At 42.9% G+C, this 21,354-nt stretch overlaps 2 protein-coding genes across 3 annotated transcripts; both read right to left on the minus strand.

Annotated features, from left to right (window-relative positions):
• Nucleotides 1–202: 202 nt before the first annotated feature.
• On the minus strand, nucleotides 203–9,026 carry amfra (autocrine motility factor receptor a). Of its 2 annotated transcripts, none has more exons than XM_030790328.1 (13): nucleotides 8,032–9,026; nucleotides 7,558–7,650; nucleotides 7,090–7,254; nucleotides 6,238–6,390; nucleotides 5,933–5,973; nucleotides 5,270–5,402; nucleotides 4,573–4,706; nucleotides 4,013–4,123; nucleotides 3,351–3,541; nucleotides 3,010–3,113; nucleotides 2,455–2,589; nucleotides 1,845–2,035; nucleotides 203–453 (listed from the first exon to the last, which is right to left on the minus strand). In XM_030790328.1, the coding sequence occupies exons 1-13, from the start codon at nucleotides 8,281–8,283 to the stop codon at nucleotides 252–254; spliced, it is 1,905 nt and encodes a 634-aa protein (XP_030646188.1). In that variant the 5' UTR covers nucleotides 8,284–9,026; the 3' UTR covers nucleotides 203–251. The 2 variants fall into 2 exon arrangements, with proteins under 2 accessions (XP_030646188.1, XP_030646187.1); XM_030790327.1 differs by having other exon boundaries at nucleotides 2,380–2,589.
• A 2,128-nt stretch (nucleotides 9,027–11,154) lies between these two features.
• On the minus strand, nucleotides 11,155–21,264 carry nfatc3b (nuclear factor of activated T cells 3b). The gene is made up of 9 exons (XM_030790554.1): nucleotides 20,201–21,264; nucleotides 19,403–19,565; nucleotides 16,433–16,632; nucleotides 15,811–15,983; nucleotides 15,362–15,502; nucleotides 15,065–15,120; nucleotides 14,736–14,882; nucleotides 13,518–14,442; nucleotides 11,155–11,231 (listed from the first exon to the last, which is right to left on the minus strand). Exons 1-9 carry the CDS (start codon nucleotides 21,262–21,264, stop codon nucleotides 11,155–11,157), a joined length of 2,946 nt encoding a protein of 981 aa, XP_030646414.1.
• Nucleotides 21,265–21,354: the final 90 nt, after the last annotated feature.

Genomic DNA, 21,354 nt, shown 5'->3' on the forward strand with positions numbered 1-21,354 from the left:
TCTAGGACACGCTGGAAAAGGCTGGAGGTACCAGAGCGGTACGCCTGCCCAACACAGTCCTGCGGTGAAGAACATGCACGTTTCACCTGGACAGGAGATGAGTGAAAAACAGGAGGGAGTCCTTTCATTCTTTTATTCACATCATCACAGACACCAGCCACGGAGGTGAAGAGGGGGGAGGCGGGGGGGGGGGGGGGGGGGTGGGCGGTCCGAAAACAAGGTGCAGCTGAAAACGTGCGGGCGGGACCACCTCACAGGGGCAGGTCTGGTTGCCTCTGTAAGCGCCTCTCGGCCGCGGCTGCGAGCATTCTGCGACGCACAGTGACGGAGTCTGAGGCGTTGCCTTCATCCTCTAGAGAGGGTAGGATCCCCTCATCCTCAGAGGAGGCGGGGTTAGCGTTAACACTGAAAGCAGAAGCAGCTACCTCACCAGAACTTTTATTCAGGTATCGCCTGAGAGAAAGGGAGAGAGAAAACATGTGTAATGCATTCAAACCGAAAACCATGAGGAATTCAATTTCAAAGACATGCTATACAACACCATCGTTTCTATGCAACACTGTTCTAATTGTCCTACTCAACAGAAGCCGTTTTTAAGTCATTTTAAGGGCGCATGACTGTGACAAAGAATGTTACAGAAACTTGCAGCTTGTTGCCTTGTAGGACTATAGTATAACGGTGCTTCTTACTGTTACATGTAACATGTAGCGTATGTCAGTTACAGCGTGTTACAGTAACATATACTGTACGTGAGTTACAGTAACATATACTGTACGTGAGTTACAGTAACATATACTGTACGTGAGTTACAGCGTGTTACAGTAACATATACTGTACGTGAGTTACAGCGTGTTACAGTAACATATACTGCATGTCAGTTACAGCGCGTTACAGTAACATATACTGTATGTCAGTTACAGTAACATATACTGTATGTCAGTTACAGTAACATATACTGTATGTCAGTTACAGTAACATATACTGTATGTCAGTTACAGTAACATATACTGCATGTCAGTTACAGCGTGTTACAGTAACATATACTGTATGTGAGTTACAGTAACATATACTGTACGTGAGTTACAGCGTGTTACAGTAACATATACTGTACGTGAGTTACAGTAACATATACTGTACGTGAGTTACAGCGCGTTACAGTAACATATACTGTACGTGAGTTACAGCGCGTTACAGTAACATATACTGCATGTCAGTTACAGCGCGTTACAGTAACATATACTGCATGTCAGTTACAGCGCGTTACAGTAACATATACTGTATGTCAGTTACAGTAACATATACTGTATGTCAGTTACAGCGCGTTACAGTAACATATACTGTATGTCAGTTACAGTAACATATACTGCATGTCAGTTACAGCGCGTTACAGTAACATATACTGTATGTCAGTTACAGTAACATATACTGTATGTCAGTTACAGCGCGTTACAGTAACATATACTGTATGTCAGTTACAGTAACATATACTGCATGTCAGTTACAGCGCGTTACAGTAACATATACTGTATGTCAGTTACAGTAACATATACTGTATGTCAGTTACAGCGCGTTACAGTAACATATACTGTATGTCAGTTACAGTAACATATACTGTATGTCAGTTACAGTAACATATACTGCATGTCAGTTACAGCGTGTTACAGTAACATATACTGTATGTGAGTTACGGCGTGTTACAGTAACATATACTGTATGTCAGTTACAGTGTGTTACAGTAACATATACTGTATGTCAGTTACAGTAACATATACTGTATGTGAGTTACAGCGTGTTACAGTAACATATACTGTATGTGAGTTACAGCGTGTTACAGTAATATCCACCTGCGTGCTCTCTGCAGTAACTCTTCCTTCCTCTGCAGAAGCATCCTCTGTCTCTCCTCTGCAGACTTTGAAAAACGGCTGCCCCGGACCTCAAAGTCCTCTGTCTCCGCAGGTGCGACCTCTGACCCCCCACTGGCACCAGCTGGTTCCTCAGAACTGGGGTTTATCTGTATAGGACTGCGCTCTACCGGCTGAGAGAGACAAACGGGGGAGAACGAAGTTTAAACCTCATTCACAATTCAGCACATACACAGGCAGAGGACAACGATGCTCAAATTAATCTGGCTTAAGTATATATTGATTACATAAGTGGGTGAACCAGCTCAGTAAGGAAACACCTGTCTTTGCATTAAATAGAGAGGACAGTTTTAACACACAGACAGACACACACACACACACACACACAGATTTAACGCAGACAGACAGTTTCACAGCAGAAAATTACATCTTAACAGATTTGTTTGTTTTCATGCTGGATAAAAAGAACAATTCAATGTGATGCTGAAAATAATGCAGGCATTCCAGCGAGTAGGACCACTGAATCAGGGACTTCTCCTGCCACCAGGTGACCTCTTACATGTGAGACAGGCTGTTGAGGTTGGGCGCTCACCTGAGCAGGGAAAGGCACCTGGATGCGGCCCTCCAGGATGTTATCAGTGGTGACCTCCACAGAGCGGGTCAGCTGGAGATCCTGCAGAATCAAATGGTATGGAACCTGGGGAAACATCTCCTGGATCTGATGGGCCTGCGGAACCAAGACAGAACCTTCATTACATCACACATTACGATTTATAGATAAAAAAACTGATACTGTTGGCGACTTAATATACATAGAGACATTTATCTCAGACTTGCTGACTAATTGTTATGAAATGTCATGAGAACGCACAGGAAATGGGACTCCGTGACATTGTCTTCACACTGAAACTCTTTAAGGAACATTCATAGAGTTATAATGAGCATACACAGGACAGGACCTCAAGGGAACCAACACTCTGTGGTTTCTGAGCATCATCAGCTGAGCAGACTTAACGCCACTATTTTTCTAAACAAGCATGAGATTAATGGGGGTGACAGTGGTGTTCTTCACATTGAGTAACTCAGTTTGTTTCCCAACAGATCAACGGAACAGGCCTGAGAAGCTCCCGTCTCCGTGGTTACTCACCATAGCATTGAGTTGAGAGTTGTTGGCCTGTGTAATGCCCAGGATGTTAGTGGTGTGCATGACCTCTACAGAGAAACTGGGCAACCAGCTGGCAATGCGAGAGCCTAAAGAGAGAGAGAGAGAGAGAGAGAGAGAGAGAGAGAGAGAGAGAGAGTTTCAAACGGACCAATATGTGACTGTCTTGATAGACAGACTGTTATGTCATGAACAAGATGATGTGATGATGAGATGTAGATGTGATAATACAAACTGCATGATTAAACTTCCGTAAAAGTAAACATTTGACAGGGAACCTGGGTGTATACGTATATGTGTGTGATAGGACGTGTGTCCAGTCCCACCGTCGAAATGGAAGAAGTGGTTGTGCTGGTTTAGATGTGGCCGGGCCTCAGCTCCAGGTATGGCAGCCATGTTTTCATCTAGCGGCTCTCTCTGTCTTTCTTCTCTCTCTCTGCCGCCCTCGTTAATGTTCAGAGACATACGGCACGTCGGGCATGAAGTGTCCTGCTCCAGCCATGAACGCAGACACGAGCTGTGCATGGAAACACACACACACACAGACAGACACACAGACAGACACACAGACAGACACACAGACACAGACACACACACAGACACACAGAGGAAGAAACAGACCACAAAATAAATGCAAGTCAGTGTCTGCTTCCACTTCACAGAGCAGCCAAAACACATTGTTAACATGCGTTACATTGATGAGGAAACCGTACTGGAACTTCAGCGTTTGCACGTAACTCATTTAACGAGTCTATTTGATAAAGCACCACGTGCGTGCCTCCTGTAGACCTGCTGGAATGTATTAACTCCTAACCCACTGGCAGTTAGCCTTCAGCCCAGTTGGCTCACACCCTCATCCAGTCGCACGGCTTTGTCATACTGTGGCCCTGGGACTTGGGTTTAAGCTTCTGTTGTCCTAATTGCATGTGACTACTGATAAGGGCTGATTAACTGATTAGAAGTGAGTGGGGAAGGGCTGTCTGCTTACTTGTGAAAGAGATGTCCGCAGGGCAGTTTGCGTGCTGAGCTCATGGAGTCCCAGCAGATTGCGCAATCATCGTTATTGGCCACCAGTTCTTCTGGAGTGGCCACAGCAAACCTGTGAACACGGGCAAAAAACAGAAGAGGAACGAATTTTCGACGCAGTTTAAGACGTTTTAAGACGTGCCTAGCCACACGACCAGTTTCTCGCCTTTAGCCTCCGCACCAAACCGCCTCCCTCCCACGGCTGGAATGTTCAGGTCTGGCCAAAATGTCTGGCAGCGTTTTGTTGGTATTGTGGTTAAGAAGCCAGGGACTTCTCACAATGCCAATGAAATCCCTGATCTACAATGTGCCAAAAAATGCAGGACTTAAAACCAGGATATTTACCTCCTGCAGAACTCCAACTTAGACCAACGTGAAGTTCTACGTGTAGGACACGCGATAAGGAATACGGATGACGTTAAGAGGGGACGGCATGAAACTAAAAGCAGGTTTTAAGTCTTTTACTGAGTAATATACGGCACTGGCAATCTGTAAAGAGACAGAGTGAACTGTCTTCCTCACCTGGCCTCCATATTGTCGATGACACGCAGGTAGTTTTTATGGCGACGGATTCTCCTCTGCACCTCGTGGAAAAGATACCGAAGCTGCATGAAAATCACAAGGCTCGCCATAGACAGCCAGATATTCCCAAAGAGCTGAGAGAGACAGGCAGAGAGAGACAGGGAGAGAGTGAAAGAGAGAGAGAGTGAAAGAGAGAGAGAGTGAAAGAGAGAGAGAGAGGAGAGAGAGAGTGGCAGAGATAGAGCCGAGGGTGAGAGAAAAAGAAAACAAACAGTTAGTCAGTGTGGTGTACGTAACATCTGCATAAACAGACAGCAGAACAGACATGAATAATTCAATAACAAGTTCTAAGAATTCATACAACCAAACCCAGAGGCCATGCAAGGTTACAAAAAAAAAACAAAAACCCAGAAACATTCACCAGATATTACAAAACAAACAAACAAACACAAAAAAAATGTCCGCGCTTTAGACAGAGGCCAGCTGTTTTTCCATTAAAACATGTTGTACAGAGAGCAGATCAAACAAACAAACAAGTCTTGCAAAATTATAAACCGCATCTGATTGATTTAAGCAGCTCTCTGCATCGTTCATTAAGTTACATCTGTTTCATCAGCACGTAGAAGCCGGCCAGTCAAACTGCCTGTTGCCTCATCGAGACACAGAGACAGACCAATCCCGTTTCAGACTCACTCACCAGCATGTGGATGTGATGCATTAAGTCGAGGCAGAGCAGGGCCAGCTCCATAATGAAGTCAGTGTAGTAGACATAGGTGCCTTTGTTCTCCCAGGTACCCTCATGATTCAGATCCCAGAGGTGGATGGAGTATCTAAACAAACATTAAAAAGCTCAGCTAGAGTTTCAACTTTGCATTACTGTGTTTCACACTCTTCTATAAGCAACAATAGGACGCTCTGAATGCCTGCTTCTTCACCAAAGGACCCACTGAATACATTTCACTGACACAAGACTGATGCCCCCAGAGAACTGGCCGGGGCTCAAGCGCTTCAGTATCAAAGGTTTGAAAGAAAGAAAGAAAGAAAGAAAGAAAGAAAGAAAGAAAGAAGGAAAACATTTCCTAGAAATCGATTCTACTCCTATCCTGATCAAACGATGCTGATTCTGTAACTGTGAGGGATTCTTCAGGGTTCTGACTGCCTGGTCTGGGTATGTTTGTGAGGGGCTGGATAGGCTGTTTGTTTGCACTGCTGCTCTGCTGGGGGACGGATGCCTCTCCCTGCTCTACATACCCAGAAATCCAACATGGCAAAGCAGATCTCTGGTTACCCAGAGTGCGCGTGCGCTGACGTAACAGTACGGTTTAATACTGAACACAACACACAACCCCTGGACACTCACCTTATTATAACATGTCCTGTGCGCACTGTGACCAGCAAACACTGGATAAAAATAAAGAAGCCAAAGAACATGTTAATAATTCTTCTTTCTTTCTTTCTTTTTTTTTTTTTTGAGAATAGCTCTACTAATAATATTCATGCCACATGTATTTTTTGTGTAAGTTTTACACTGCACATAAAAAACAGAGCTTTATAATATATATCATTATCTAATAAACTGACTATACACAGAATTACTTCGCTTGACATATGTAAATGACACATGACTCGAGTGTGAGTGTGTACTGGAGGTCAGGACCGTCGTACCTCAGCGGCCATGAAGGCTACGGTGTGCATGCCGTGGACGTGACCCACCAGGCCACACAGCACAGCCAGAGAGGAGCAGCAAAGCAGCATGGCCACCAGCAGGGCCAGCACCCGAATGTGACTGCCCATGGGAGTGGTGGGAGAAAAGGAGAGCTGGGGAGGTAAACACACACACACACACGCACGCACACACAAACACACACACACACACACACACACACACACACACACGCACACGCACACACACGCACACACGCGCACACGCACGCACGCACGCACACACGCACGCACGCGCACACACACACACACACACACACACACACACACACACACACACACACACACACACACAGGAGTTCCGTCACTCAACGCATACACTCATCAACTGCACTGTGTAAACCTGTAACTTGCAGATAAACCAGTGTCAGCAATGTTTAGCGCACTGTTTTCAAACAGTCAATGGGGATGACATCAAAAAGGCTTGTCCCCTGTTACAGCTGGCAGCAGAAGTAATCTCACTTAAAGTCATAAATGGGCTGAAATGCCTTACAGAAAAAAAAAAAATCATAATGCAGCAATTCACAGACAGGCCATTTAACGCAGCAAATGTGCTGCTACTTAACAGCACGGATGGATAATGATAAATAACTAACCAATTATAGAATAATTTACTATTTAGTGTTTTAACAGTTCTATTTGCAAGATATGTTATAGATCATAGCACCCCACAAGCATCATTCAGGGTCACTTGACAAAGGGTAACGGTCAACTCTTCACTACTCTGCCACAGTTTACAAAGGCATTCAATCCACCAGTGAGTGAGTTAATCATTCATTCCCTAGCTCTACTCACATATTCAAAGCGGTCTTTGCAGAGCTGAACCATGAGGTGGAGGAAGATGAGCATTGCAAACCAGAGACACCACAACACAACTTCCTCTACCGTCTGCACGTTCAGAACCCCGAAGATGAAGATGAACTTATAGAAGATGAAGTTCCAGAACTTGTCTTTCAAATGCTGCGAGAGGAACGAGAGAGCAGAAGACACGCGTTAGCCGAACTCTTTTGTGCATTTCGACCCGTTGTTCAATTGAAAAGAGGGGTTGACGTGTAAGGGTAGGTAGCAACAGCAATTACAAGATTCAATCAGCATCTCACAAACTGCTTATGATTACAATGCATTTCAAGTCAAAAATCTATAGATTGGTACTTTTCCTTTTCAGTTTCCCTAGAAATCAAGTTTTTGTTGTTTTTTTTTGTTTGTTTTTTACTCTGATGACTACTTTTTCCCATCGCAGCAGAATTTTCTTTCAGTCCTGACCTGTTTCTCACTAACACGCAGTGGTCCAAACACAATGCACTGGATGACTTTAGCAATCAACATCAGGACGCAGCAAGCTGTGTTCACCATCACCTGAGTACGGCAGGACAGTACACACAATGATCACAACAATGCATGACACCACACAGAGGGTACAATTCAAAGATGTAATGCATCTGACTTCAACAGGCAGGATAAGTAATGTCATTTTAGAAAGCAGGGGTATTAAACTGAGGGAGTATAATCAGTCATTGTCATAACTGTTTGGAGCAAGTGTTAAGCAAATGACTTAAGAAAAACATTAATATTTAATTTAGTTACACAACCATAGATTCCAGGTTAAAGGGTGACTCAGTTACTTAAACACATGAGACCGACAAATGAAAACTCAACGACTATATATCATTAAGTGAATCTGCACACAGTGCTTGAACAGTTTTAGCAGCTAGAACCGTTTTAAAGAACATCACATACCCAGACAAACAGGCTGTCAGTGATAAGATACAACAGGATACTTGAGGCGACATTCCCAATGCTGTCCGGTTGTTCTTCCTTAACGGGATCGTTGAGATTGGACGGAGAGTCCTCTGTGACTGAACTTTGGAAACTGGGCTCAGTCACTGTGTTGTAGGCACTCAAGATTGTGCCCACCAAAAGAACAGCACTGAGCGCTGTGTACGTTTGCAAGCTGGGCCATGGAAACCTCTCCAAAAAGAGCAAGGGCATAGCTACTTCGGCGAGAGGACCTGATCTTCGATGAATGGACTAAGAGATTGCCTTCCCCCGTGTATAGATGTTTTTTTATCAGGCTACAGGAGTTAATTACATACAACCTATTGATAGCCCCTCTTAGATGAACAGGACACCCAGATTAGGGTCAGGGGAGAGCCTGACAAGTCAACAAGACGAGATGACAACTTGTATCATTAAGACAACCTGATATGTATTACAAAGCTTAATGCATGGCCTAAAACACTCCAGTAAAATTCGGTGTTTTAAACCTTAACCGTGACAGTAATCACTCGACAAAAAAATTCCTCAAAAAAACTTAATTACCAATGTTCAATAAAATGTAAGCTCGGTGAACCTTCACCCGCAGTGTTGCATAATCTTTTCCAATTTCTCAGAACCACGATTAATAATACAGCGAACGCTAATCGTGTTAACGTTAATACTTATCAAATTAAGTGACCAAGTCAAATGAACTGTTCTGACAACTAGCTGTAGTTTCCAATACATGTAACTGTGAACAGGCTGCTTTAACGTTAGCTAACTCGCTAGGCTAATGCAAATGAACGGATTATACATAAAGCTGACAAAGCACCAAAATGACTACTTATTTAATTTAACAACGAAACTGTTGCCCCATATCGGACGATCAATTGATATTGTGAAATCCGCCCTCCTTAAAAATCGGTTTGAAGGCTTTATATGATGTTCGTTTTGTTTTTCCCAGTTGTTTCTCGGAGTTTCTATCGTCGCTTTCACCTTTTCCGGTTAATAATGACGCAGATCGTCTTTTTCCGGTGATTACATCAGTAGGCGGGAGCACTGTACTTTCATTTATGTTTTGTTTGTTTTGTTATTCAATATTATTTTTTCTTTTTAGTGCATGCTCACATTTATTTTGAATTCTTGCATCAATTAAATACAAAAATAACGTTAAACAGTTTAGGCAGGCGTCTTTCATATGGAGGAATCAACGGTCTGTGCTGCTTGTACACGTCACAACGTTTCCCTTTGAAGTACTGCGTGTCTACGTGTGTCTGTACCTGTATTTAACACAATTCAAAGATTGTGTATACACCTGTCGAAAGATGTCTCCACTAGAGAACAGAACAATTTTGCCTCCAAGATAATAAGAACGAGTAGTATATTTAAGAACTGCTTACAAAGAGACTGATCAATTCTAGGCAGGACTCTTCCCTCCAAAGCAGGAGGACTGCCAAGTTGTGTTTTCCCCGCGGTCTCGCTATTTGTCTGTGACAGATCCTACGATGCCTGCCTTTTCTGAATTCATCTGGAAGAAAAAGTAAAAAAAAAAAAAAAGTCGGTAAAAAAAGACCATTTTATTGGAATGCCCTTATAGGGGCGGTGTATTGGAAAAGAGCGTTGCATTTTAAAATAATACAGACAATATATCCTTGTATTTCAGTTGTGAACACCTTTCGTGACAGATCTCATATATGTGTATTCTGTGGAATGGAAAAGGAAAGTCTGCTGCATTTCTTTTCTGAATGTCAACTTGTTTGGTTTTCTTTAGAAAGACCTCAGTACTCAGTACAAATTCTAATTTGTAATTTGTTACATCGTTAGTGTGGATCATGCTTGTTAACATCTGGTCTTTTTATTATTATTATTATGCATGTTAAATGTAAACTTTATACACAGGAACACATTCCTTAAATCTCTCCCTACATTTGAAACATTGTCAGTAAACTTTGAGTTTATGTTGAAAGCTCTACAACGAGTTAAAAACAATAAGAACAACCGATTTACGGAAAATTAGGAGCTTACCTTGTGTACTTCCTATGGAATGTTTATTTACCTTCTTTTTTTGTTTTAAATATTGTGCATCTCGTTTGTTAATGCAATGACTTTATATTATTTATTTGATAAAGAGGATTTTTGAAGTGAAAAAGACATGTGTCCTTTCAAATTCACACACATCAAAAAATTCTGTCCCAGGTACTTTTAAACTTTTTAAGTGATCAATGTAATTTTTACCCTTTTCTTCTCCTCCAAAGTAGAAACATTACAGAAATCAGAAAGAGAAGTATTAACATGATATGATTGAGAAACCGGCAGAAAATATACAAAAAAGATAAAGTATATAAACTTTTTACTTCAAAGCTTCCCTCATCATCAAACAGATACCAGCGCAGAGCAAATTGTCCCATTATATCCTATCTAAGTACATCTTCATAAATAGGAATAACATTTCCATCATTGTTTCCAAAAAAAAAAAAAGAAAAAGCTCATAACACAATTAAATATAAAATCAACTGCAGCCCATTTTGATGTGCTGCAATCATCAGCGAAAAAGTGGACACAGCAAAAACAGCTTGTTCATAAGAAACCAGGAGATCAAAAATATATAAAAATACAATTAAAAAAAAAAAAAAACATCACCTGTCCCAAAAGTCCATATGTTTGACACATATCTTCTTTTGCACAGTGGTCAAAAGAGCATTCACAGTTATCAGTCATATTATCATTATTGTTGTTGTTGTTGTTGTTAATATTTCTGAGAACAACATTTGACCCAATTTTCATCAGTGAGCGTCACATTTTATGACATGTTAATCAAAGTCACTTGTGTCATAACTGAAGACACTAGCTGTTTAACAGATCATGAACGGTACCTAATTCCAGTTCACAAACTTCTAAACGTCTTCAAACTCGGTTCCTCAGACAGAATCAGTCTCTCAGACAGCTCTCTCTCTCTCTACGAGTGGGGCTGCACAGATACGATTTCAACTCTGGAGGGAGCGTCTTCTGTGTGTTTGCCCCTATGTGCTGGTGACGGTTTGAGTGTCAAAGTCCTGCCTTGTTACTGTGCATCGCTGGCAGACCGTGCCCTGGGCAAGGCCAGACCTAAGGCTTGCTCTGACCCTCCGCTGAATCATGAGGATCTGGGCTCTGGAACAAGTCTCTGACGATAATCTCACTCACTGCAAAGAGATTACAACAAACAGATTCACGGTGAGCCACAGTACATTTCACGGTACACTCCTTTCTCAGACTAAACTTATCTCACAACAAACATTAATGAAGACATTTTTTTTTTCATATTTTATTGCTGCATACAATACTGAAACTTCAACCATATACTACAGTGAACTCTTTTTTTTTTAGTTGTGAACTTTCTAAGCAACTACCAGATTCAGCAGTTTTTCAAAATAAATGCACAAGTGTTATTCCAAATAATGCAATAAATAATTCAAGCGTGATGTTGTTTAAACATTTTTTTAGCCAACTGAGGGCAGTGTTGTGCAAGCGTTGTTCCTGTAGGTAATCTTAAAACTTGAGGCAGCCATAAGTCGAGACAGGAATCGTCTTACATTTAGCACCCTGTGTGCGTGCGTGTGTGCGCGTTTGTGTGGGTGTGTGTGTGTGTATGTGTTAGTGTGTGTGTGTGTGTGTATGTATCTGTGTGTGGGAGTGGGGGGGCGGGGGGGTGCGGGGGTGAAACCACAAATATCCGACAGAGGGTTTCTTTCGCTCAGCTTTAATCTTTAGCTGAGGTTGAGATGTGAGCACACATTTCAGTTCCTTTTAGGGGATCTTAATCACAAACAAACAGCTATTTTAGCCTGCGTAAATACTGTCTCTTTACACAGCAGTTTAGTAACAACATCACATGAAACATGCCAACAAAACGGGTGGGCCATAGTATGCACAGGGCTCTATTAATACCTCTGCCCAGAAAAGGTCTGTTAGAAAAGGTCTGTACCGAGCAGTGTGAGCGCAGATGAAAGAAAGCACACACTCAAGAAAGAGTGGGTGTGTATGCGTGCACACAAACACACAGACACACACACACACATCCTGGCAATGAAGGAGCCATGATGAGGACCAACAGTTCTCACTCAACAGGAGCTGTTTCCCACTTCACTGCACCTGTCCCCTCTAACACAACAAACCAGCACTGAGACGTGGTGGCACAAAGCCAGACACACACACACACACACACACGTACACACACACACACACACGCACAAACAGTTATACACACATCCACACACAAAGGCTCACACATAGACTCTGTTATATCTCTGTTGTGTTGCATGCTAAAGACCAGACGTTGCATCAGCATAGCACAAAAATATGAACTATATATATCAAACATGAAAAATTCCTGTCAAAATAAAAGAAAAAAACACAGACAAAGCACAAAAATGAATCATTCTGCAATTTGAAGTATCAGAAAAATAGTGCCACCAAGAATAAAATCTAACTGTCTGATGTTCATATTTCTAACATTGTGTATTCATACATTTGTAAGAGAATGTTTTTCGAAAAAAGGTGTGAGCTTGCTCCGTGCACAGTCAAAGGAACCTCTGTCTACAAGCGTATTTAGATCAAGGTCAAGTTCAGCAGAGAGGATTTCCCTTTGCTACAAGCATGTCACTCAAAGCTGACACAGAGGGGCGTGAGCGACTGCTGTAAAGCATATAGGTCTGTTATTGCCCAGTCTGACCAACTGTGCAGGAGTAACGACTGGAGATTAGCCACCGCGGTATATTTAGGCCTCTCGGTGACTATACGCAAGTCTACATAGTGTAGCCATATCAGCTTTCCCAGAACGCAGCAGGATTGGAGACTATAATTAGGCCCAAACCAAACAGGTCCTCTAAAAACCCAGGGTAGCAGCTGCTATTCTCTGCTGGAGTGTAAACAAACATTGCTGCTAACATATGGACGAAATCTAGTCTTTTCTAGGCGTGCTTAGGTGTCAACGGAGCACGCACGTCGACTGGTGATTCATTAAGTCGTTTGGTTTACTAACTGTGACGACGTTTAATGATGCTCATGTGACTGTACGCTTTTTTTTGTTGTTGTTGTTGTTGTTGTTGTTTTGTTTTGTTTTGATCCCTGAATACATACAGTGGGGCACATCTGTGACTGACAAAAATAGTTCTTTATCTAGAATCACAAACAACTCACACTGGACAAAAATAAAAAAAGGGAAAAAAAGCCAATTTGTTATAATTGTTGCAAGAAAATAACATCGAAAAAAAACAAAACAAAAAACGTTCACTGTATTCAGAGTTAAAATAAATCTTCTCATTTCTCATATGACCCAAATTATAAATGCCACCACAAATTCAAATTTCCTTTTAATTACTATATCCAAAATCCTAATTTCAAACCCCACAAAAATGCATTAAGAAACTTTTCTTTTTTTCCTTTTTGCTGTTGAGCTGTTACCATCCTTTAACAGTATACTGTCTTACCATCATCCAGAGTGATGTCCTGGAGACCAATAGACTGGAAGGCTAGTTCCTTGTCTTCATCAGGCTCTTGCTTAATGTCTAACTTTTTTGCCTCCAGAGACTGATCCAACGAAGTCTCCGGGGACAGGGATGCTATGCTGGTACCGGCAGCCTGCACCGGGGGGGATCTAGTGAGCTGAAGGTCCACAAGGCCCCCACCGGCAGGAGAGGAGGCGGAAGGCGACTCCCTTGCGGGAGACTGGTGGGAAAGAGGTGGCACTTGAGCAGAAGAGGAAGGCTGAGGGAACTTTCCGGGGTCGACCGGGAGAAAAGGCGCGGCGGTGGAGGGTTTGTGGCGTGTGCCGTGGAGATCCTGGTGGCTCTGAAGCTGGTGCTCAGACCCTGAACCCGGAGGCACCTGAAAGTCCCGAGAGTGCTTGTGAACAGATTCACGGTTTATCTGTAGGCCACCGGAAGAGGAAGAGAAGGAACCGGAGAGAACTACAGGAGAACCATTGTAGCTCACGTCAGGTCTGGAAACAGCTTCCCCAGACGGGAAAGACATGGATTTGGGATTTTGTAGAGAGGCACTGTTCACAGGAAGACTGGGACCTCCGTTATGGTGAGATTTTGGCTGAGAATCCAGGTATGAGGGCTTGATACTCTCCACAGCCCTGGGGTTGAGTGTGTGATAGAGAGCAGGACCGGCATTGAAGTCTCTGCCAGGAAGAACAGGTTGGTTGAGAGGAGAAGAGCTCACAGGAGAGTAACTGAGCTGGGCTGAAGACGCCCCAAAGCCTGGACCTCCATCAAACAGCCACTGCTCCAGAGGAAGATTTTGGTCAGACAGAGACTGGAACTCAGCTGCATAGTGACCATGGAGTGAGTGAGTGGACTGGGAGTCTAAAGGATCTCTAGAAGTCAGGTCCTTTTCCTGGCCAAACTCCTGCTTTATTTGCACTACAAAGAAGGAAAGTAAGGCAAGGTAAAAAAAAACAATATATATATTGCACCAAAAGACTTCTCAGTTTCTGAAATGAAATGGCTCCAAAAATAAAATAAACTTGAAATTGGACACCTAAATCGGACAGTTCATTACTACACACGCTCCCTACACTAAACTCCCAATATTCACCAATATTATGTATTAGTGTTCAAGACTCTTTGAAGTCCTTAGGAAATGTCCTACGCCAATGAGACTGGCTTTCTTTAAGGACATGTGCTCTATTATGTGAGTGCAGCAGGTTGAAGCTTCACACCTGACAGGTAAGTGAATCGCTGAGCTGGACTCCGTTTCCTTTTGCCGTTACTCACGTAAAAATACACCTGCGCTGGAGCGGTGATGACTCTCTTGTGATACGGAGGGATTTTCACCACAATGCTCATCTACAAACAGGGAACAAACGTTTCATCAATCTCCATGTCACAAAATGTTAAAAACTGCTGAACTGCCCTTTAAAAAAAAAAAAAAATCACTTTATTTTCACGGTTTGTTGAATGATATTTACAACTTCAGTTAACCACCGAATCATTTTCAGAGCGTGCGAAAAAGACCATCTTCTCCTTACATCTTTACACTTTTCATGAACAGGTTTGGCATCAATTTCCCACTGGGTTCTGCCATCTGTAAAAATAAATAAATAAATAAATAAATAAATAAATAAATAAATAAATAAACATCTAGACATCAAATTAGTTTAGATGATTGATAACCACCCCAGAACTCTGGGTCTATATCTGGAGGCACGAAAAACGTTTGAGTGAATAACAGCAGAGCCGTAGATGGGGTAGACTTGGAGTGCTGTTAAGACAGTATAATTCATCCTGATTCATTTCAGTCAAACAGTACAGTGGGTGCCTCTTACCAGGGCTCTTCTCCAGGAAGATGACCTTTGACTCCGAGTTAATGTTCGGGCCAGTTATAAGCATCTCCTCTCCTCCGTTCACAGTGCTGCTGACCGGGCTGAACTTCTGAATCTGAGGCAGCTCCAGGGCTGAACGCTGGGCTAGAGATTACAGAACGCGTGGACGGCAGGAAACAGGACAGAGGGATTGGACAGATTAGCGTCGATTCATGTCGGCCCATTCACTTCCTTCTCTTTCTTTTTGTTACACAAGCCCGAAACAAAAACACACTCACACTCACAATTACAATCACAAATACAAGCAAGCATTCACGCGATGTTGTCTATTCTGTATACAAACTTTTTAAACTTTATTTGTGCATCTTTTTTTTTATGTTACTTTCATCTTTCCTTCCTTGTTTGTTTCTTGTGCTTTTCTTTTTGGTTCTCTTGGTTGGGAATTCACTCACAGCATTCTATAGGGACAGAGGCAGTCTGAAGAGACAGCACGTTCCCATTGGCTTGAGGAATGTGCACACGGAAAACTATTCGCACTCGCGTGTTCTTCCGCCCGATGTCCGTTTCACCTTTCCGGAGCTCTATGTCGGAGTTCCGCAGTTTCAGGATTCCTGCACAGTCAATACTACGAGAGACGAACGTGAAAAAAAAAACAAACAAACAAACAGATGCATTCAACTTTGTGGCTCAATGCTCTTACTAGTTCTTTTGTCATTCAGCTGTAAGGAAAGCATGCAAGTACTGCATGAAAACCATGTTGAAAAGGTGCATATAGAGGAGATTCTGTTCCATTTCTTTATTTTAAGTCTTGGTTGGTGAAGAAACAAGATGCCATATGAGCAAACACCCAATTTCTATTCAGCTTTTATATCTTAAACCAGGCAAAGTCATAAAATTGGCATGTCTTCCATTCTGAAATCCAATGCACTTGATTTACTGAAAAGACAAAGAAAAAAATCTTAAAAGGCAGGCATTTATGTCCACTGGCCCATAAGTCATTGGAGCAAAAAAGTTCTATTTCTGATCCTCGCAGTTCGGTTTGGAACATAAATCAGAGAAGACTATGGCAAGCACCTGGCTGACATGTTGTTTTCGGGAAGCAGAGGAATTTCTAGAACTTTGGTGCTGGCGATTATCATCTCCTGACTGGCAGTGGTGACTGTTTTTCCCGTGATCCTGTGCACCTGGTAGAAGGCATGCGGTCTCACGTGGCGTTCGTCCGCAGTTCCGATGAATAGCTGCAGGTTAACGGGCTTCTCATTGTATCCAATGAGCTAACAAACACACACGTAAAGAAAAACAAGGGTAAGTATTTACACTTGTTTTGTGTTTCTGCAGAGGGACAAACCAAATCTTTGTTGGCATTAACTGTTTGTCAGTTTTGCTTGCCCTATATGTGCTGAAGGGAGGGAGGGCTGTCTCTCTGAGTCAACATATCCTCTCTCTTATCTTGTATCTCACACTTAGTATACTTCACATCCGCTGAACAACTCAAACTGGATCAAGTGCAGAACTTCAACTAATTACTTTATCAACCAACCTTAAATGTCATCTAGCGCAAGCATCATACTCCTTCCATAGTCAATGCTAGCCAATAACACTGATAATTTAATTTATGAACATTTGTTGGCGACATTACGAGAACCAAGGTATGTATGAGAGTGTGCTCTCTGATAATCATCCATCCAGTGAAAAGTCAGCTGATCTATGGTCACTGTAACCTTTTCCCATTTGATACCAGTCTTTTAAGAGTAAGGGGTGCTTATTCACAAAGCTGCTAAATCAGTTTCCAAACAAAAATAAACGGTTGGGTTCTATTACATGTGTGAGCTTATCTCAGTGTACATCTGCTTGGCTGGCTAACTGCTACACTGTGGGTAAGCATGGTTTCCCTGCCGCATCGATGGTAACCAGAGTAAACAAACTGCTCCACAAGCACAGCCTTCACTATTCATGGTAATGTTTTAAAAATACTTAGTTCTGAGCTGATGAGAGTCAAGGGAGGACTAATGCAGCTCCTGCTAAACACAGGACACAACACTCTCTCAAAGCCAATCATTTCACTCCACGAGTGAACGTGCTTTCTCCTCTTTTCTTTTTCGTCTCTTCAGAGGAGAGCGAGGTGTTTTTCCGAATAATCCCCAACCGCCACTTGTTGCCCTGCCGTTTCCATGGAGCGTTCTTCAAAAATCTGGCATGAGGGTTTAGAGCCTCAAGGTCAGTTTTTCTCACAGTCATTTGTGTCCATATGTACATATAAACAGCGTAATTACCTTGTATAAGCTCTAACCCATACAAACAAATACACACCGTTAACAACAGGCCGTGCGGTAGGTTGTATTAGAGTAATAAGCTATAACGAGCAGCCCCAAGGGGGAATAGTTTTGGGACTATTCGACAAAAGGCCCGACTTTTCAGCAGGTGGCCAGTGCTTTTTACAATAAGCTCCATTTCTGTCTGCTGCGTTCACTTTCTGTGAGTGTACACACAAAGGGCTTAGAGCCCGTGGCAGTAATTGATGAATGGCGTATGAATAAGTCAGTACCGTTAAATTATATTAGCGTTAGTTTTGAATACCATATTCTCAGCTATTAGAGGCACCGAATGGAAAATGAGAAGGGGGGGTGGGGGGGTGGTGTTTCAGTGCATTTACAGTTTTTGTTATATTCGTCTTCTTACAGATTCCACTTTGCTTTGTAGCTGGAAAGTTCAAACAAACGGAAATTCAGAGGGAAATTTCCCTCTCGACTGCGATAGCAAATGAACGTACTGCCCAAGATAATTCTGCCAAATTGCACAACAATGTGTGGTTAAATATAGAAAGAGTATTTGAATTTTATATTTACATAACTGACCCGACAATGATAAAACACATCCACATCCAACGCAACCCTCTCCTGACTTGCTTTTTTTTTTTCTTTTTTTTTTTCCTTTTCATCATCGTCCGCATCATGAAACTATCTCACACGAACGCGAAATAGGACTGATCAATGTTAATGAAAAGACCTTCAAGGATTTTCGAAGAAAACCTTACTTTGTGAGTGCAATTTAAAAGCGGTTTACTTTCATAAAAGCACAGTGAACAAACTGGTGTTTCTATAACCTTCCCTGAGTTTTACCCTTCCCTGTGTTAGTTCACCCTTTAGTACTGTTTATTCTGCTACTCTAATGTATGCAGAATCATTATTGTCATTAGTAATTCTTTATACACATCCTGAGTGAAGTACTTTGAATGCTAGATATGCTAAGTACCAGCGTGCACAGTATATGTCAGGCAGTATGGTTGGAATGGTCCTATTTACATAATATTACCGGTCATGTTTATAGGTAAATAATAAAATCAACTTCTGGACGGTTTGAGGCCTGTTCATACCATAGATAAAACAAGCTAGTGTAACAATATCATTTCAGAGGATTTTTTTTTTTTTTTAGCACTCTTGAAACTCTAAATGTTCAGTGCAAAAAAAACAAAACAAAAAACTTGCAGCCAGTTGCCACTGTCCACAGGGCAAGTGATAAGTGACGGAAGTTGTAAAAATTTTCATTGCTATCCAGTTGCCATTGTAATAATAATTAATATACCATCAACTCTCAAAAGTCTGCTGGACCTATGAAAATACGCACGATCATAGGTTTTCATTTCTACGTCATTTACTCTCATTTATTTTGTCAGGGAGTTCCTTTACCATTAGTTGTATCAAAGAAATGGCTATTATTTTGAGTTAACATTTTACTTTTCGTGTGTATAAACTTTGTTTAAGAGTAATTGATATTTTTTTTTACCGTGATGTTCTCGCCAACAAACTGTGCAACTGTGATACAGTGACCAAAAAAAAAAAAAAGGTCCACTACATTTGGGCTATGTGTTCTGGTGTAAATTAGAAATAAGCATTTTGACCTAAGTATTTGCATGTACTCATATAAATACCACATTGTGACTCTATCATACAGAAAATCTGGTAGAAATGACAGTTTGTTGTGTGTGTGCATAGATAGATAGATAGATATTTTACGTGTGTGTGTGTGTGTGTTTGTGTGTGTTACCTTCACCATGGGGTGTCCCCCAGAGGGAGACTTGATGGCCCCTCTGCTTCCCTCTGTCTCATAATGAGCTCTGTGATGAGGTTTGGGTTGAACCTCGATGTGTAATTCACACTGGCCAAACTGACTGGGCAACAAACAGTCCAACGACGGCAGAGCAGACGCCCTGAGAAAACGACAACAGAGACGTCTTAAGACCCGATGACTCACATGACCCAGGAGCAGAGGAGCATCTCAGAGCAATGGGTATAACAGATTAAAAAAAAAAAGAATATATTTATTTATTTATTTATTTATTTAGAGAGAGAGAGAGAGAGAGAGAGAGAGGGCATCACATTTTGACATTGGTAAAACAACTGTAGTTTGGAAGACAAATTGTTTGGGTGAAAGGCACAGCGTGGGAAGTTGGCATGTTCAGAAAATGAATGTTCAAAAAAACTTTCCTAACAGCAATGGCGTTATCACTCACGAGTCTCTCTCACTGTCACTGTAGCGTGACCACCCACGTGCAAAAAATGTATGGCTACGACTGTCAGAATGACCATGTTTACAGTCACACTATTAATGGCGGTTGCACCCTCACTTAAGTGTAAACTAAATCTAGACACATCAGTCAAAGCATGGTTTCAGCAGCGATAAATAAATAAACACCCATTTGCAAGTCGGTACTTTCCCTCAAAAAGTACGTTTACAGAAATAAAATTACTGATCATAAAGAGCTGTCAACACAGCTCTCCGTTAAACACTTAGTACATTTTTATAAACACCAGAGAGGAGCAGATAGTGGGAGAAGTACAGTACCTGTATATAGGGTTGTGCACTTGTTTAGGTTTAGTCCATGAGAAATGGGTCGGTACTGACAAGAAGTGCTCAACTACATCCTCTTTCTTGATGCCGGCCAAGGAGCCCTCCAGAGCCGTGTCTAATGGGGCAGCTGCAGACCCGACACCGTGGTCCTCCTGAGCGAGATCTGCTTGTCCAGGTAAGAGCGGTGTAAAATTCTGGTTCTGATAGGGCTGATACGTCCTTCGGGTTTTCACCGGGACGTCCGTCTCCGAGGCACAGGGCTGGAAGGGGGCGAATATGGAGGTTGGGTTTGACATCCACGATTCTTCCGTGAAGCTTCCCTGGGGGGAATGGGTGGGGGTCGGAACGGGAGAGAGGTGAGGCGAGGACGACCCCAGCATGACCTCGGCACTGGAATGCCGCCTTTTGCCGCACGGCGACGTGGGTCGAGAGGAAGGCCTCGAGGAAGAAGAGTGCGTGCGCGGGTTCAGCCAGGTTTCCTCGGTAACGCTGGTACGAGGCGACTGATAAGGCGACTGGTGGGGCGAAAGCGATTGTGCAAAAAGAGCATGTTGTTGCTGCTGCTGCTGCTGCTGTTGGAAACGGTACCATGGATCTTCTCCGTACGTGGCCTGCTGGGCGTAGCTTGGGGAGCCGAAGGGTGAGACGATCGGGGAGACCTGCGGGGACGCCTGGGGAGAGGCGAGAGGGGACGGCAAAGGCGACCCAAGCGGAGACACGTACGGCGACACCAGCCTGACCCGGGCGGCCGCTTCGTTCAGCTCCGCCTCCACGTCGTCGTAAACGTGCGAGAAAGACTCGCAGGACGAGGCGTCGGAGAACCAGCTCCGAGAGGACAAGCTGCTGCAGGGGCTACAGGGGCTGAGGGAGGAGGTATCCCTGTAAGGTGCCTCCAGTGACAGGTACAGCTGGTCCTTAGCCAGTGCAGATCCTCCGTTTCCCTCTGCACCCGCCGGGCAAGCCTCCTGTTGGTGGACACCCAGGTCCTGGTGACAGTTGGCAGGGCTGGAGGTAATTTGGATGCTGGGGCAGTCAAACACCCTGCTGGGAGACTCCATGGGATTCTGTACGGAGCCAGAGGCACCATATCCAGTGTGGTAGAGACCAAGGGACTGTGGATGTGTGAGAGACGGCTGGAGGCCTGACTG

The sequence above is a fragment of the Chanos chanos genome, chromosome 13 (genome assembly GCF_902362185.1).
Source record: "Chanos chanos chromosome 13, fChaCha1.1, whole genome shotgun sequence".
Taxonomy (NCBI): Eukaryota; Metazoa; Chordata; class Actinopteri; order Gonorynchiformes; family Chanidae; genus Chanos; species Chanos chanos.

Coding starts and splice junctions, on each gene's coding strand:
- amfra (XM_030790327.1), bottom strand. CDS start 8,283: ATGCCCTTGCTCTTTTTGGAGAGGTTTCCATGGCCCAGCTTGCAAACG. Junction 5,403..5,932: donor ACAGGACATGTTATAATAAG/GTGAGTGTCCAG, acceptor ATGTTTGTTTAG/ATACTCCATCCACCTCTGGG. Junction 2,036..2,379: donor GAGAAGTCCCTGATTCAGTG/GTCCTACTCGCT, acceptor TGTCTCTCTCAG/CCGGTAGAGCGCAGTCCTAT.
- nfatc3b (XM_030790554.1), bottom strand. CDS start 21,264: ATGGAGTCTCCCAGCAGGGTGTTTGACTGCCCCAGCATCCAAATTACC. Junction 15,503..15,810: donor CTCTGTCCCTATAGAATGCT/GTGAGTGAATTC, acceptor TGTAATCTCTAG/CCCAGCGTTCAGCCCTGGAG. Junction 15,121..15,361: donor CTTCCTGGAGAAGAGCCCTG/GTAAGAGGCACC, acceptor TTATTTTTACAG/ATGGCAGAACCCAGTGGGAA.